At 44.4% G+C, this 16,441-nt stretch overlaps 1 protein-coding gene across 21 annotated transcripts; it reads left to right on the top strand.

Annotated features, from left to right (window-relative positions):
- Positions 1–5,288: 5,288 nt before the first annotated feature.
- HNRNPH1 (heterogeneous nuclear ribonucleoprotein H1) lies at positions 5,289–15,764 on the top strand. 21 transcript variants are annotated; one of them, XM_063810981.1, is made up of 15 exons: positions 5,326–5,606; positions 5,808–6,287; positions 6,759–6,886; positions 8,539–8,694; positions 8,901–9,044; positions 10,527–10,665; positions 11,618–11,796; positions 11,881–11,952; positions 12,009–12,142; positions 12,294–12,429; positions 12,833–12,892; positions 12,985–13,074; positions 13,728–13,820; positions 14,349–14,398; positions 14,985–15,764. In XM_063810981.1, exons 3-14 carry the CDS (start codon positions 6,790–6,792, stop codon positions 14,396–14,398), a joined length of 1,350 nt encoding a protein of 449 aa, XP_063667051.1. In that variant the 5' UTR covers positions 5,326–5,606; positions 5,808–6,287; positions 6,759–6,789; the 3' UTR covers positions 14,985–15,764. The 21 variants fall into 21 exon arrangements, with proteins under 21 accessions (XP_054540822.1, XP_009448581.1, XP_063667051.1 ...); XM_054684847.2 differs by lacking the exon at positions 5,808–6,287 and having other exon boundaries at positions 5,289–5,606; XM_054684844.2 differs by lacking the exon at positions 14,349–14,398 and having other exon boundaries at positions 5,475–5,606; positions 5,721–6,287.
- Positions 15,765–16,441: the final 677 nt, after the last annotated feature.

Below are 16,441 nucleotides of genomic sequence, written 5' to 3'. Positions count from 1 at the left end.
TGATTCTCCTGCCTCAGCCTCCAAGTAGCTGAGATTACAGGCAAGTGCCACCGTGCCTGGCTAATTTTTGTATTTTTTTAGTAGAGACGGGGTTTCACCATGTTGGCCAGGCTGGTCTCCAACTCTTGATGTCAAGTGACCCACCTGCCTTGGCCTCCCAAAGTGCTGGGATTACAGGCGTAAACCACTGCGCCCAGTCTACTTCATATTATTAAGAAATCCATGAAAATATAATTGTAATGGCTATAACATGTCTTCACATAAAATAATTGGAGTATAACAGTTTCCATCAAATCTAAAATATCATCAATTTTAAGTCCCACCATTATTTTCTGTACTACTACGAACAAATTCTGGCCTGGCATGGTGGCTCATGCCTGTAATCCCAGCACTTTGGGAGGCCGAGGCAGTCAGATCACTTGAGTTCAGGAGTTCCAGACCGGCCTGGCCAACCTATCTCTACTAAAAATACAAAAATTAGCCTGGCGTGGTGGCATGTGCCTATAGTTCCAGCTACTTGTTGGGAGGCTGAGGCAGGAGGATCATCTGAGCCTGGGTGGGGGAGGTTGCAGTGAGCCAAGATCATGCCACTGCACTCCAGCCTGGGCGACATATCATTATTATTATTACTTTTTTTTTTTTGAGATGGAGTCTCGCTCTGTCACCCAGGCTGGAGTGCAATGGCGCGATCTCGGCTCACTGCAAGCTCCGCCTCCCGGGTCTCAGCCTCCCGTGTAGCTGGGACTACAGGCGCCCGCCACCATGCCCGGCTAATTTTTTGTATTTTTAGTAGAGACGGGGTTTCACTGTGTTATCCAGGATGGTCTTGATCTGCTGACCTTGTGATCTGCCCACCTTGGCCTCCCAAAGTGCTGGGATTACAGGCATGAGCCACCACGCCCAGCCGGGTTATTTATGATTGCATTTATTTTCTTTTCTTTGAGGCACAGTCTCGCTCTGTCACCTAGGCTGGAGTGCAGTGGTGTGATCTTGGCTCACTGCAATCTCTGTCTCTGGGGTTCAAGCCATCCTCCCACCTCAGACTCCTGTGTAGCTGGGATTACAGACGTATGCCACCACACCCGGTTAATCTGTCTTTTTTCCTACACTTGATCTTTGCCAAAAGGATGAGATGTGATAATGTAGTAGAGACGGGGTTTCACCGTGTTGGCCAGGTTAGTCTGGAACTCTTGACTTCAAGTGATCAGCCCACCATGGCCTCCCAGAGAGCTAGGATTACAGGGTGAGCCACCACGCCCAGCTGACATCATTGGTTTTAAAACACATTCCTGGCCAGGTGCGGTGGCTCATGCGTGTAATCCCAGCAATTTGGGAGGCTGAGGTGGGTGGATCACCTGAGGTCAACATGGCGAAACCCGGTCTCTACTAAAAACACAAAAATTAGCTGGGTGTGGTGGCAGGCACCTGTAATCCCAGCTACTCTGGAGGCTGAGGTAGGAGAATCGCTTGAATCTGGGAGGTGGAGGTTGCAGTAAGCCAAGATCATGCCATTGCATTCCAGCCTGGGTGACAGAGCAAGACTCCATCTAAAATAAATAAATAAATACAAATTTTTAAAAAAGCAGAAGAAAATAAATAAAACACATTCCTATCTTATTGAGGCTAAGCTGTACAAAATGTGTCTTACAAATGATACCAAAGATAACAAATATGTGCTCAATCTCTGGATGGGAAAGGGCTTTCTAAACTTAAAGACAAACCTCAAAGTAACATATCCATGGCTTTGACATCAAGAAATTTAAAACTTCTATATGTCCGAATATTAAAAAGCAATCATAGGCCGGGTGCCGTGGCTCACACCTGTAATCACAGCACTTTGGGAGGCTCAGGTGGATGGATCACTTGAGGTTCGGAGTTCCAGACCAACCTGGCCAACATGGTGAAACCCCATCTCTACTAAAAATACAAAAATTAGCCGGGTGTGATGGTGCATGCCTGTAATCACAGCTATTTGGTATTTTTTTCCTTTTTTTTTTTGGCAATGGAATCTCCCTCTGTTGCCCAGGCTGGAGTACAGTGGCAGGATCTCTGCTCACTGCAACCTCCACATCCTGGGTTCAAGTGATTCTCCTGCCTCAGCCTCCCAAGTAGCTGGGATTACAGGCGCCCACCACCATGCCCGGCTAATTTTTGTATTTTTGGTAGAGACAGGGTTTCACCATGTTGGCCAACATGTCTGAAACTCCTGACATCAAGTGATCCACCCACCTCAGCCTCCCAAAGTGCTGGGATTACAAGTGTGAGCCATTGCACCTGGCATATCCCAGCAATTTGGGAGATTGAGGCACAAGAATTGCTTGAACCCGGGAGGTGGAGGTTGCAGTGAGCCGAGATCACATACCTGCACTCCAACCTGAGTGACGAAGTGAGACCCTGTCTTAAAAAAAAAAAGGCAATCATAAATCAGGGCCGAGCATCATGGCTCACATGTAGAATAATCCCAGGGCTTTGAGAGGCCAAGGTGGGAGAATTGCTTGACGCCAGGAATTCAAGACTAGCCTGGGCAACATAGTGAGACCCCCATCACTACAAAAAAAAAAAAATTAGTCGGGCCTGGTTGAAAGTGCCTTTAGTCCCAGCTACTCAGTAGGCTGAGCTTGGAGGATGGCTTGAGCCCAGGAGTTCAAGGCTGCAGTGAGTTATGATTGTGTCACTGCACGGAACAAGACATTGTCTGTAAAACAAACAAAAAATACCACCACAAAACCACAAAAATAATTAAAAGGTAAGCAAACTGAGAAGAATGTCTGGGGCAACTATCCTAAGGGCTAACAGCCTTAATAAAGAGCTCTGTAAACTGTAAGAATTATACCAAGACATTGGCCGGGCGCGGTGGCTCACACCTATAATCCCAGCACTTTGGGAGCCCGAGGTGGGCGGATCATGAGGTCAGGAGATCGAGACCATCCTGGCTAACACGGTGAAACCCTGTCTCTAGTAAAAATACAAAAAAATTAGCCGGGCGTGGTGGCGGGCGCCTGTAGTCCCAGCTACTCTACTTGGGAGGCTGAGGCAGGAGAACGGTGTGAACCCGGGAGGCGGAGCTTGCAGTGAGCGGAGATCGCGCCATTGTACTCCAGCATGGGCGACAGAGCGAGACTCCGTCTCAAAAAAAAAAAAAAAGAAGTATACCAAGACATAAAGACCACTGAGGCAAGATGATGAATTTTTTTTTTTTTTTTTTAAAGACAGAGTCCTGCTCTGTTGCCCAGGCAGGAGTGCAGTGGTGCAATCTCTGCTCACTGCAACCTCCACCTCCCAGGTTCAAGCGATTCTCCTGCCTCAGCCTCCTGAGTAGCTGGGATTACAGGCATGCGACACCATGCCCAGCTACTTTTTGTATTTTTAGTAGAGACGGGGTTTCACCATGTTGGTCAGGCTGGTCTCTAACTCCTGACCTCTCGATCCACCTGCCTCGGCCTCCCAAAGTGCTGGGATTACAGGCATGAGCCCCACGTGTGGGCTGATTAACTTTTTATTTTAAAAAAACCTTTGGCCGAGCATGGTGGCTCACGCTTGTAATCTCAGTACTTTGGGAGGCCGAGGCAGGCAGATCACTTGAGGTCAGGAGTTCCAGACCAGCCTGGCCAACATGGCAAAACCCCATCTCAACTAAAACTTAAAAAAAGAGTAGCCAGGTGTGGTGGCACACACCTGTAATCCCTCTACTTGGGAGGCTAAGGCATGAGAATTGCTTGAACCTGGGAGGCAGAGGTTGCAGTGAGCCAAGATTGCACCACTGTACTCCAGCCTGGGTGACAGAGTTAGACTGTCTCAAAAACAAAACCAAACAAAAAAACCTTTCATTGCCAGCCATGGTGGCTCACACCTGTAATCCCAGCACTTTCTCTGCGAGGCTGAGGTGGAATGATTCCTTGAGCCCAAGAATTCAAGACCAGCCTGGGCAACAAAATGAGACCCCACTGCTACAAAAATAAATAAATAAATAAATAAATAAATAAATAATCTGAGCAAGGTGGCACATGCCTGTGGTCCTACCTACTCAGGAGGCTGAGGCAGGAGGATTGTTTGAGCCCAGAAGGTAGAGGCTGTGGTGAGCCATGTTTGCACCACTGCATTCCAGCCTGGGTGACTGGCCGTGTCTCAAACAAACAAATAAATAAAAAATAAAAAATTAAAAACCTTGTTTTAATATAAGTTGGACAATTTATATATGAGAATTGGCTATAAGTGTATGAAATGTATTCTACCTTACTACTATTCTTTTTTTTTTTTTTTTGAGACGGAGTTTTGCTCTTATTGCCCAGGCTGGAGTGCAATGGCGTGATCTCAGCTGACTGCAACTGCTGCCTCCTGGGTTTAAGTGATTCTCCTGCCTCAGTCTTGCCAAGTGGTTGGGATTACAGGCATGCATCACCATGCCTGGCTAATTTTTTTTTTTTTTTTTTTGAGAGGGAGTCTTTGTAGCCCAGGCTGGAGGGCAGTGGTGTAATCTCAGCTCACTGCTTCCTCTGCCTCCTGGGTTCAGGCGATTCTCCTGCCTCAGCCTCCAGAGTAGCTGGGATTACAGGCGTGTGCCACCATGCCCAGATAATTTTTGTATCTTTAGTAGAGATAGGGTTTCACCATGTTGGCCAAGCTGGTCTCAAACTCCTGATCTCAAGTGATCTGCCTGCCTCGGCCTTCCAAAGTGCTGGTATTACACGAGTGAGCCACCGCACCTGGCCGGACTCTCTTCTTGATTACCTCAGCCAAAGTGCCTTCTGAAATGGTACCACAGGTGTGTGCTTCTAGTTCCGTTTGTAGTAGAGGGCCTGGTATGTACCGTCATTCACCCTGCCTGCTCCATCTGCATCCCCCTCACATCCAGCAAGAGTTTTCCTTTACACAGGGTTTACGGCTCCCCTGCTGATCACCTGCCAAAGCCTTCTCTCGGAGATAACACCCTTGCCAAGGCCTAAGTGGCCTTTGAAGATCAGGCCCTGCTTAGCTCTGGGCTCCTGTCTTTCTTTTGATGTCCTCTCTACTTTTTCTCAAACCTGTCAAAACTGGATTCGGACTCTGTGGCACTGGGGTTGGAAACATGCTTTGTCCGCATCTTCCCAGGGTGGCACTCAGGCTTGCACTAGCTAAGGTAGCCCTGCGGCAGGGTCCAGCACTACCTTATTGTTAATTTGTGTATTGTCTGTGTCCACTAGAGCTGGGGTGAGGAAGGCAGCCAAATCAGACATGGGGAGGCCTGGGAGGCTACGGCATCTTAGGTTTTGCGCAGTGCTGCTAGAAACCACGAACATTAGTCATCTCGCAGCATGTGTGCACATGGGGTGACCCGGGGGCTTCCTCGAATGCAGCGTCTACGCCTGGTGAATGGACGCACTCTTACCAATTCTGCTCTGGGAGATGCAGCGGTGACCTACCGAGCGCAGAGGCCGGCGCGCACCCGTGGAGCCCGCGCTCGAGATCCCTCCTCGTGCCAGGGCCCCAGGGCATTCAAGGCCTGCCGACCGTTAGGCGGGTCAAGGGGTACACAGGGTGCGAATTCGTTAGGCAAAAGCTGGGTACAGGCGCGAGCCACAGGCACGGAAACCTCGCGCCGACCGGGGCCCTAGGCCCGACGACGGCAGGTAAGGGGAAGTGGAGGCACACAGGGCTGGGACGTGCCCCAGGCACCATCCGGGTGGCTTCGGGCGCGGGACGTCCGCAGCCCCGCAGCTCCCAGGACGTTCGACAATCTGCAGCTGACCAGCTTCGGCCGGTTTGGGGATAAAGGGAAGACAGGCGGCGCGGGGAGTGGGAACGCCTGAAGGCCGCGCCCCTCCTTTCAGGTCGGCCAAGAGCGCGCCGGTAAGAGCCTGGGGGCAAGGGGTAGAAAGACGCCCACCTCATCACAACCCAGAGCTCGGGACTCCTATACAGTCCCATAGGGAACAGGCGGCCGCCATTCCCCTCCCCCACACTGGCGGGTAAGGCTAGAGAACGGTTTCAAGGAAGACGCATGCGCATGAAATAATTATAAACCGCTAAGACTCCCAAGTTCAATATTCGCGGGAAGGCGCAGGCGCAACAAAAAGCCCGGCGGGTTTATGGGTGGGGGTGCTGGGCCCAAAACCCAAGCGTGTAATAATCCGCCGGCGGGAGGTGGGCTGGCTCTTGAAATTACGCATGCGCCAGAGCTCTTTGTGACGCAACGGGGCGGTGCGGGCAGCTGGCTGCGCGTGCGCAGAACTCGCACAAAGGGCCTTATTTAGGTTGCGCAGGCGCCCGCTGGCCATTTCGTCTTAGCCACGCAGAAGTCGCGTGTCTAGGTGAGTCGCGGTGGGTCCTCGCTTGCAGTTCAGCGACCACGGTGGGTACAGTTTTTGCGAGGATTGTTTGTCCCCATACCTCTGGGAGGGCCACGGGGACCTTGGCGAGCTGCGGGCTGCCGTCGAGAGCCGCGAGTGGTTCGCTGGATCTCGGCACCGCCGCTGAGGCCTGCAGGCCGCGCCGACTCTATTGTGTGAGAAGTCGGAGGAGGCGGAGCGGAAGCGGCCGCCGCCATTTCCTTTCCTCTACGCTGGCTCTCGGCCCGGGCCCCCACGGTTCGGGGCGCCGACAGCTGTTGCTCAGGACAGCTTTGGGGGTCCGGTCGCCGGACGAGGAGGTGTTGGAGTCGCCGGGGTGGGTGCATCCGCCCGGTTTTTGCTCCGTGGCGGGGCGGTGCGGGCCCGGGGGCGCCTCGGAGGCGAAGGACAGCTTAATTGGCGCTCTCAGGTCTGGCCCTCCCCGCTTTGCAGTTTGTTTCGACGCCGGACCGCGTAAGAGACGATGATGTTGGGCACGGAAGGTGGAGAGGGATTCGTGGTGAAGGTCCGGGGCTTGCCCTGGTCTTGCTCGGCCGATGAAGTGCAGAGGTTTTTTTCTGGTGAGTTAAAACTAGGACGCGGGAGTTCGAGTTCGAGGCCGGGGCTGGCGGGCTGGCGGGCGGCCGGGCTGGGGCGGGGCGGGGCGGGGTGGGGCGGGGTGGGGCGGGCCGGGCCGGGCCGGGTGGGACCCGGGGCGCCCCCTGGCGAGGCGCGGGCGACTACACTCACCGCTGTGCTGCTCGCGCCGGCGGCCCGCTGTTACGCAATGGAAATTTCGAAAGCCCCGCCCGTCCTCCTGGCCCTTGGGGGAGTGCGGCAGGTTTGGCATGACTTTGTTTTCTTTACCTATCTTTGAACACCAGCTTTTCTTTTATGGGTGTCTTTTTTTCTTTTTCTTTTGAGTTGGAGTCTCTGTCACCCAAGCTGGAGTGCAGTGGCGCGTTCTCGGCTTACTGCAACCTCCGCCTCCTGGGTTCAAGCGATTCTTCTGCCTCAGTCTCCCGAGTGTCTGGGACTAGAGGCGCGCACCGCCACGCCCGGCTAATTTTTGTATTTTTAGTAGAGACGGGGTTTCACTATGTTGGCCAGGCTGGTCTCGAACATCGGACCTCAAGTGATCCGCCCACCTCGGTTTCCCAAAATGCTGGGATTACAGGCGTGAGCCACCGCGCCTGGCCCGGGTGTCTTTTTTCGAAAGGATAAATTGGCATAGGTGGGATTTCCTCCTCAATCTTAAGAAAATGGCCGAGTGATTAGACAAATAATAGTAATGTTTTGCAATATCTTGAAGTGTAACCTCTTGTTTCCAGTTTTGGTGTTTTCTTAAAAAGGAGCATTCTTCGGAAAGTTAAAATGTCACGTCTTAATTTCAGTTTTCCTAATCAAGATTTGATAATTGAAGAGTGTTTTCTTATCTAGTTCTTAATCTGGCTCACTATACAGTTGAAGACACTGAAGCCCAGGGAAGTTTTTTTGCAGTACATAGGTTTCCTGAATATTTTATATCAGAATGTCCTTGTTCCCATTATTAGACTGGGAAAAAGAAATTAGACTGATTAAAATTCTATTTGGATGAAATTAACAGCTTTTGGCAAGACGTTTGTAGTATTGACTTACTATCTGAATTTAGCGTTGGTAACGGAAAGCGACCTGTAAAACAAGAACCAAGTACGCTGGAAGCCGCCTTGCAGGGGGGCAACACTGGGTTTGGCTTCAGCTGTGCAACTTGGAGCATTTTAGCTTGGTAACACTGATCCCCTTTCAGGTGAGTATTGGGCTTGTAATTTGTATTTGAATGAGAAACCGTAATGTGGCTGCTGGTAAGGTAAAACGGATAAATGCCCCAGACCAAAACAGCTCGCAACGAAGTATGTTTGCCGTAAAGTCACAAAGTCCAGGCTTGATAATCTTCTGAGAAATTGATAAAAGATGTGTGATGTAGACATGAGTAGCAAGGACTAAAGAGAGAAATTCATTCTGAAACTGCTTTGAATATTGTATGTTGTTGATGGGTTGGAAATATATCACCTTAGGAATGAGTTTTTTTTTTTTTTTAATTGGAGTTTTAGGAGTTGGTAATATCGTGGTCAGTATATATAGGCTTCACAAGTTATGTAATTTGTAGTGGGGACATGGAATAGACATTTCATCTGTGTCACCCAGAGGTGCTTTTAGGTTTTAAATTCTGTATTAACGGTTGTTTTCTTTCCAGACTGCAAAATTCAAAATGGGGCTCAAGGTATTCGTTTCATCTACACCAGAGAAGGCAGACCAAGTGGCGAGGCTTTTGTTGAACTTGAATCAGAAGATGAAGTCAAATTGGCCCTGAAAAAAGACAGAGAAACTATGGGACACAGATATGTTGAAGGTTTGATTTACATTGCCCTAGTTACAGTAAATAAAGCATTAAACAATAGAAGTCTCACCCCTTCTGAATTTTAGGTATTTGACTGCATGGAAATGGTCATCTAAGGGAGTTTGTGGCAGCTCTTCCTAGCTTATCTAAAGACCCAGGAAGTCTGAACTTTGTTATCTAATTTTCCAAAAGTGACTAATTCTAAGCACCTCTTACAGTATTCAAGTCAAACAACGTTGAAATGGATTGGGTGTTGAAGCATACTGGTCCAAATAGTCCTGACACGGCCAATGATGGCTTTGTACGGCTTAGAGGACTTCCCTTTGGATGTAGCAAGGAAGAAATTGTTCAGTTCTTCTCAGGTATGTAGTCATGTTTGTTGCTGAGCAGTGAGTTTTGGCTAGCTTATGGCAAGGTGATTTAATAGAGGTTAAAGTTGAGTAGCTTAGGTATTTCAGTAGGTTGTAAATTGCCAATGAATTAATGTTTTCTTCCTAGAGACCTTCAAATAATTTAAGCCCATCTTAAAGGTGGAAATGAAGTACTTCCAAAATGTTAACTTTGCCTATATTTAGTATTATAGTTCAGAGTAGATCTTTCATTGAGGATTGCCCTCAACAGCTTAACTACTTTCCTCACATTGGTGTCCAGCTAAGTACCTCAAGTTAAAGGTAAGATCCCTTTACCAGCAGATCAGTGCAATGAATTAGGTTGTTGTAAATTATGGCAAGTGTCTATGTTGCAAGAGACACATATTTGGGTCATGTGACCAGAAGCATCTAATGGTCTAATTCTCTTTAATGCAAAAGTCGGTTTATGAAAGACTTGGTTTAACCTGTGTGGTATAAACTTACTGAAAATCAGATGTAGTGAGAGTAGTTTGAATGCTTGTAGTCTCAGTATCTGAAATAAGTGTTTTGAAATTGTTCCTGGGCCTAAAGTATTTGAATGTTTTTATGCTGAAGAGCTGATAAGATTGCATGTTTAACAATGTTAGATAAGATATCGTATATTTTAAGTATTAATATTTATGATGTGATACACTGGAAGCAAGAAATCCTTTCATGGTTTAGTGTAGTATGTTAAAAATTGATATATGTATCGAGTCCTAATGTCAGAATTTTTAAAATCAAGTCTGTTTTGTTTTGACACTAAATTGGTGAGAACTGAATGTTATCTGTCAACGTTAAATATGAACATAATTTCATATCTTCTAGGAAAGTGCTTTAAGTCCTTTTTGTAAGCTTGGGAATGTATCCACGGAAAGGATTTTTCATAGACGGAATTTCCAGAAGTGAATCATAACTACTGTTAGAGCATAAGCATGCATGATTGTGCTGTGTAGATCAGTTTTGTTGAAAGTTTAGATTGTTGTGTTTGTCAATTATAATTTAATGTTTCAGTTTTTATATGAAATGTTGTAAATGTATACCTTTTTAAAAACTTGAAGTTCCAATAACTTAAAGCATTGAAATATAAAATGAGGTAAAAGGTGTTTTGAATTTAGTAAAACTGTTATTTAATGCTTAAAACTTAATTGAATTGTATAATTCTCAACATTAAGTTGCATAGATATGTGTTCTTAAGTTGTTGAATTCTTAATGCATCCTGTGTTCAAGTTTTTTTTAATATATACTGTACCATGGGTGTGTTAAGAATAGTTATACTTTATAATAATGGAACTTCATATTATTGCAATGCATATTTAAAGAGTACTTGTTGAAAGCATACCATTCACCTAAAGTTAAAAATTCTGGTTTATTTAAAGCTATAAGAAGAATCATTTCTGGGCTTGTGATGTTAATATTGCCCCCCTACTGGGGTTATTTGTCCTTGGGTTGAAGGGTTGGAAATCGTGCCAAATGGGATAACATTGCCGGTGGACTTCCAGGGGAGGAGTACGGGGGAGGCCTTCGTGCAGTTTGCTTCACAGGAAATAGCTGAAAAGGCTCTAAAGAAACACAAGGAAAGAATAGGGCACAGGTGGGGATGGATGGTTGGTTGGATATGTCACTTTTCTTATGGTAAACAATTAAATCCATATTCTCTCTGCTTAAAAGAAGAAATTAATGTTTTGTAGTCCTAGGTAATTGATGTTTTGCCATGATTTCCAAACTTTTCTTGTGTCAGTCCCATGTTACACGCAAACTAAATTTTAGGTTTAAAATTTGTCCCTAGTTAATTGGTCTGCTTGACAATTTTGTGAGTCTTATTAACCCCAATCAATAGAGTTGAGAGACTATGGCTTTAAAAAATTAATGCAAACCTGGCTTTAGCTGTAATAACACCCACCTAGAATAAATTAATATTACCATAAGAAAATGTGATACTTTCTGATCTTGTTTTTAAAGTTGAAATGCAACAAACTTTTTCTTGCTGTATATAAATATTCTGCATAGTATTAATAAGCATAGCTTTCAAGAAATTGTCACAAAAGGTTTTATTCTCTTTGCTTGTGACTATTTTTCATTGAAGCATGCGCTTACCTATGCTGATTCTTACTAAAAGCATAGGCTGGGGTATTTATTGGCGAAAGGAAATGTGTAGTGTGGGCTGGACTGTTGGTGGAGGCTGGCTTTTTAGCCCACTTGCTATACATGCTGCCAATGGATTTAAGACTTGAAATGTTGAAAGTTGAGTGGAATTATTTCCCTCCTAAAACATTTATTTACAGTACTCCTCTCTACCCCTAAGGTTGGGCTCTGCCTCAGAGGAGTGAGTTTTTTTTTTTTTTTTCTATAAAGTTTACATTGTCTTACTATTTATTGAGTGAATTTCTGGTCATTGCCTATGCAAATATAAGAAATCTGGCTTTAAATATTAGTCAGTTTCATGGCTATGACTAGATTGTTTTCTTGTATAACTAAATACCTGTATAAAATGAACTAATGTTTTCTCTCCCCTCCCTACCCCTTCCCTATGAACAATGCTTTAGGTATATTGAAATCTTTAAGAGCAGTAGAGCTGAAGTTAGAACTCACTATGATCCACCACGAAAGCTTATGGCCATGCAGCGGCCAGGTCCTTATGACAGACCTGGGGCTGGTAGAGGGTATAACAGCATTGGCAGAGGAGCTGGCTTTGAGAGGATGAGGCGTGGTGCTTATGGTGGAGGTATGTGAGGATTCGTAAGGTTCGGCAAGTCGTCTGTTCATTTGTCTAGGTGTTTTATTTGATTGATTGTACTTTGTCTTTCAGGCTATGGAGGCTATGATGATTACAATGGCTATAATGATGGCTATGGATTTGGGTCAGATAGATTTGGAAGAGGTAAGGTAAGAATTGAATTTCTCAGTTGAAGGATGCTTACACTCTTGTCCATCTAGACCTCAATTACTGTTTTTCAGGAATGTCTGATCACAGATACGGGGATGGTGGCTCTACTTTCCAGAGCACAACAGGACACTGTGTACACATGCGGGGATTACCTTACAGAGCTACTGAGAATGACATTTATAATGTAAGTGTGAGATGAACCCACAAGTCAATATTTCAGTATGGCAGTAAAAGTCAGCCTTATTCTATAAATGTGAGCACTATGTTAGAAATTTTAGGTTTTTTTTGTAACATTAGAAAGTTGATTTAATTCTTTGAAATGCCTTGTGTTGTAGTTTTTTTCACCGCTCAACCCTGTGAGAGTACACATTGAAATTGGTCCTGATGGCAGAGTAACTGGTGAAGCAGATGTCGAGTTCGCAACTCATGAAGATGCTGTGGCAGCTATGTCAAAAGACAAAGCAAATATGCGTAAGTGTGATCGAGCATTTGTGGGCTCTTAACAGGTGATTGTGTGACTAACATTTACAATAGAGAAATGGAAAAATAAGGATATATGAGAAGTTTCCTCTCCAGTAATAGATTAATTCTTGGGGGATGCGGGGGCAGTGTGTTGAAGGTTTGGGTTTTAAAAATTAGTATAACGGATCTGTGATATGCACATCTTGAAGTGTATATCCTTAATTGACAATACAGATGAATATGTAAAGGCTAGATTTTGGAGTTAAAGTAGATCACCTAAGAGAAGTAGCTAGAATTTCTTTGCCAAAGTATTTGAAGTTCACAGATCTGCTTGTTTAAAAACTTTATAAAAGTGCTTATCCTGTTTTGTTTCACCAACAAACATTTTCAAACTTTTTTTTTCTCATTTCAGAACACAGATATGTAGAACTCTTCTTGAATTCTACAGCAGGAGCAAGCGGTGGTGCTTACGGTAGCCAAATGCTAGGAGGCATGGGTTTGTGTAAATATCACTTTAGTGTCTTTTTTTTAAGCTAACCTTGTATGCCTTTTCTCTCATTTCAGAACACAGATATGTAGAACTCTTCTTGAATTCTACAGCAGGAGCAAGCGGTGGTGCTTATGGTAGCCAAATGATGGGAGGCATGGGCTTGTGTAAATATCGTTAGTTTTTTTAAAAACCAAAACGTTTATATTTGTATAAGTCAATTATAAGTTAAGTTAATCTATTTATTTAATAAGTTTAGCATAAGAAACTTAGGCAAAGCAGTTTCTTGATACTTGAGTTTTGTATCTGGCTTACTTAAATCCTTGTGAGTTATGAAGTTCCTTAGGATAGATAATTCAAATTAGATTTAAGTACTCTTGGGGGAGGGGACTACGGAGTGAAACTACTTAAATTTTTTAAGTATAAAGTTTAAATCTAAAATAGCAAAACAGGATTAAGATAAATGTGGGCATAATTAGGTGTATTGACATGCCTTTGATGTATCAAACTGAGGGGGAACCCACTAAATCCAGTCAAGCAGTTTCATAAGATCTTCACAAAATGCCTCTACTTACGGAATCATGTTGATTTTAGTCCTGCTGATGTGTGTGCCGTTAGCACTTTGGTTTATCAGTATTTGACTGGCTCAAATGATGGATAGAAGGGTGGCCTGGTTATAGACAGTAGGCAGAAGGAGGCAGAGGGTTACAGTAATGTAAGATCAAGACTGGAAAATGATAGCTATAGAATTACAAGCCCGGTACCACCAGGTACCACATCACATAAGAAAAAAGGTTCTAATGTTTTCTTAACTTAACAGCAAACCAGTCCAGCTACGGGGGCCCAGCCAGCCAGCAGCTGAGTGGGGGTTACGGAGGTGGCTACGGTGGCCAGAGCAGCATGAGTGGATACGGTAAAGCCTGTTTGTTACTGTACTTTAAGTTATGGTAAAGCCTGTTCATTACTGTACTTAGAGTAAGTTACGGTAAAGCCTGTTTGTTACTGTACTTAGAGTAAGTCGCAGGCAGGTGCCTTTAGTTGGGAAGATGCAGGCTCCTTTCGGTGAAATTGGGTTATGAAATGTATGCTTTCAATCCAAATGTAACTTTTTACTAGCTAATTTTCAGAAACAATCATTGGGAGGGGGAAGTGTTCTTTGAATTAAGAACTAGTCATTGCAGCTTTGGAATACTGTCGAGCCAGAAAATAGCTGCCTCCATGTATTAAAACATTAAATAAAGTTGTTCACTTTTTTGTCTTTTGGTTAGCATTAAGTCAGTTTTAGACAGAGGGAGAATTTGAAATAGTAGAATGGTGGTTGGGTTCAGGATCGTATTTATTAGTCAGTTAACCTAGGATTGGTTTTATTTATTTTTTTTCAATTGGTCTAAAGAATGGTGATTTTGGTATTATAGTCTTACCCTACAAAATCCTTTTGCAGACCAAGTTTTACAGGAAAACTCCAGTGATTTTCAATCAAACATTGCATAGGTAAATATTTTCTCAAAAAATATAAATTCCCAATAGCAAATACTGATATGTTGTAATAATACTTTCTATAGCAGTCAATGGCTCTGACTTAACTCCATGGAGGCTGCCATTTGGGCACAGTGAGTTGCCTTTAGTCCAGCTTGGTTGTCTCACTTCCTGCCCACCATGAATAGGAAAAGCAAGAGACTTCTCCTGTGCTCCCTTTTCTCAAATGCCATTCGAGGGACACATTGTGAATGTTTATGTTAAATTTTTTTAAAAAGTGCCTTGTTTAGCTTTAAAAATACGAAGTAATTTTGCAATTTTTGAAAAACACTAGTTTTCCTTTAAACTTAACTTTTCATGTTGATCCTGAAGAATCCGTTAAAATGGTAGCACAAGAGTCTGGCAAGTTGGTACTGCAGAGAAAAGGGGTTAATTGAGGCTTGTTTGGAGTCGGGATTCCCCTTTCCCAAACATGCGTCTCGCCACTTGGACAGCAGCCATTTGTACTCGTATACTTTTTAAACTTTTTCTTGGAATACTATATTTTATTTGACTGGTAGTCTGATATTACTCCTAACTTGTCAAATTGATCTCTTTGCAGGTAACCAAGGAGCAGTGAACAGCAGCTACTACAGTAGTGGAAGCCGTGCATCTATGGGCGTGAACGGAATGGGAGGGATGTCTAGCATGTCCAGTATGAGTGGTGGATGGGGAATGTAATTGATCGATCCTTATCACTGACTCTTGGTCAACCTTTTTTTTTTTTTTTTTAAGAAAAAAACTTCAGTTTAACAGTTTCTGCAATACAAGCTTGTGATTTATGCTTACTCTAAGTGGAAATCAGGATTGTTATGAAGACTTAAGGCCCAGTATTTTTGAATACAATACTCATCTAGGATGTAACAGTGAAGCTGAGTAAACTATAACTGTTAAACTTAAGTTCCAGCTTTTCTCAAGTTAGTTATAGGATGTACTTAAGCAGTAAGCGTATTTAGGTAAAAGCAGTTGAATTATGTTAAATGTTGCCCTTTGCCACGTTACATTGAACACTGTTTTGGATGCATGTTGAAAGACATGCTTTTATTTTTTTGTAAAACAATATAGGAGCTGTGTCTACTATTAAAAGTGAAACATTTTGGCATGTTTGTTAATTCTAGTTTGATTTAATAACCTGTAAGGCACGTAAGTTTAAGCTTTTTTTTTTTTTTTTTAAGTTAATGGGAAAAATTTGAGACGCAATACCAATACTTAGGATTTTGGTCTTGGTGTTTGTATGAAATTCTGAGGCCTTGATTTAAATCTTTCATTGTATTGTGATTTCCTTTTAGGTATATTGCGCTAAGTGAAACTTGTCAAATAAATCCTCCTTTTAAAAACTGCACTCTGTCTTGTCTGCTTCAGTGTCATGTGGACTGAGTCTTGGTGCTCTGTGCCCACCTGGGGCCTAGGGCCACATCTCTGGCTTGGCAGTTGAGGCTGTTGTGTAGATGTCTTCAGTCTTCCCTCCAGTGCAACTGAAGGTAAACTCGTCTTCGGGGCCCTGGTGGAAGGGCTGTATGTCATTTGGCTGCACAGGACCTGATCTGAACTGCCTGTAACTCATTAAGCACTTGCACAAAACAAAGGGGGAGGCGCCAGTGCCCTCACTGCATGCCTGCATGTCTTTGAGGCCTTCATGCTTGGCTGGGAAGGTGCCGGAGGCAAGGGAGGTGTGATGACTATGTGGGTTTCTTCTAGCTCATAAGCTCATAGGTTTTTTTTTTTTTTTTTTTTTTTGAGGCAGAGTTATATTCTGTTGTCAGGCTGGATTGCAGTGGCGTGATCTCAGCTCACCTGCAACCTCCACCTCGCGGGCTTCTCCTGCCTCAGCCTCCCAAGTAGTTGGGGTTACAGGCGCCCACCACCACTCCAGGCTAATTTTTTTGTATTTTTAGTAGACACAGGGTTTCACGATGTTGGCCAGGCTGGTCTCCAACTCCTGACCTCATGAGTTGGAGTGCTGGGATTATAGGCTGGAGCCATTGCCCAGCCTTCACAGATGGTTTTCAAATGGAAGTT

Source organism: Pan troglodytes, chromosome 4 (assembly GCF_028858775.2).
Source record: "Pan troglodytes isolate AG18354 chromosome 4, NHGRI_mPanTro3-v2.0_pri, whole genome shotgun sequence".
Lineage (NCBI taxonomy): Eukaryota > Metazoa > Chordata > Mammalia > Primates > Hominidae > Pan > Pan troglodytes.
Note: the sequence above shows the minus strand (reverse complement) of the source record. Positions and strands in the feature narration are given on the sequence as shown.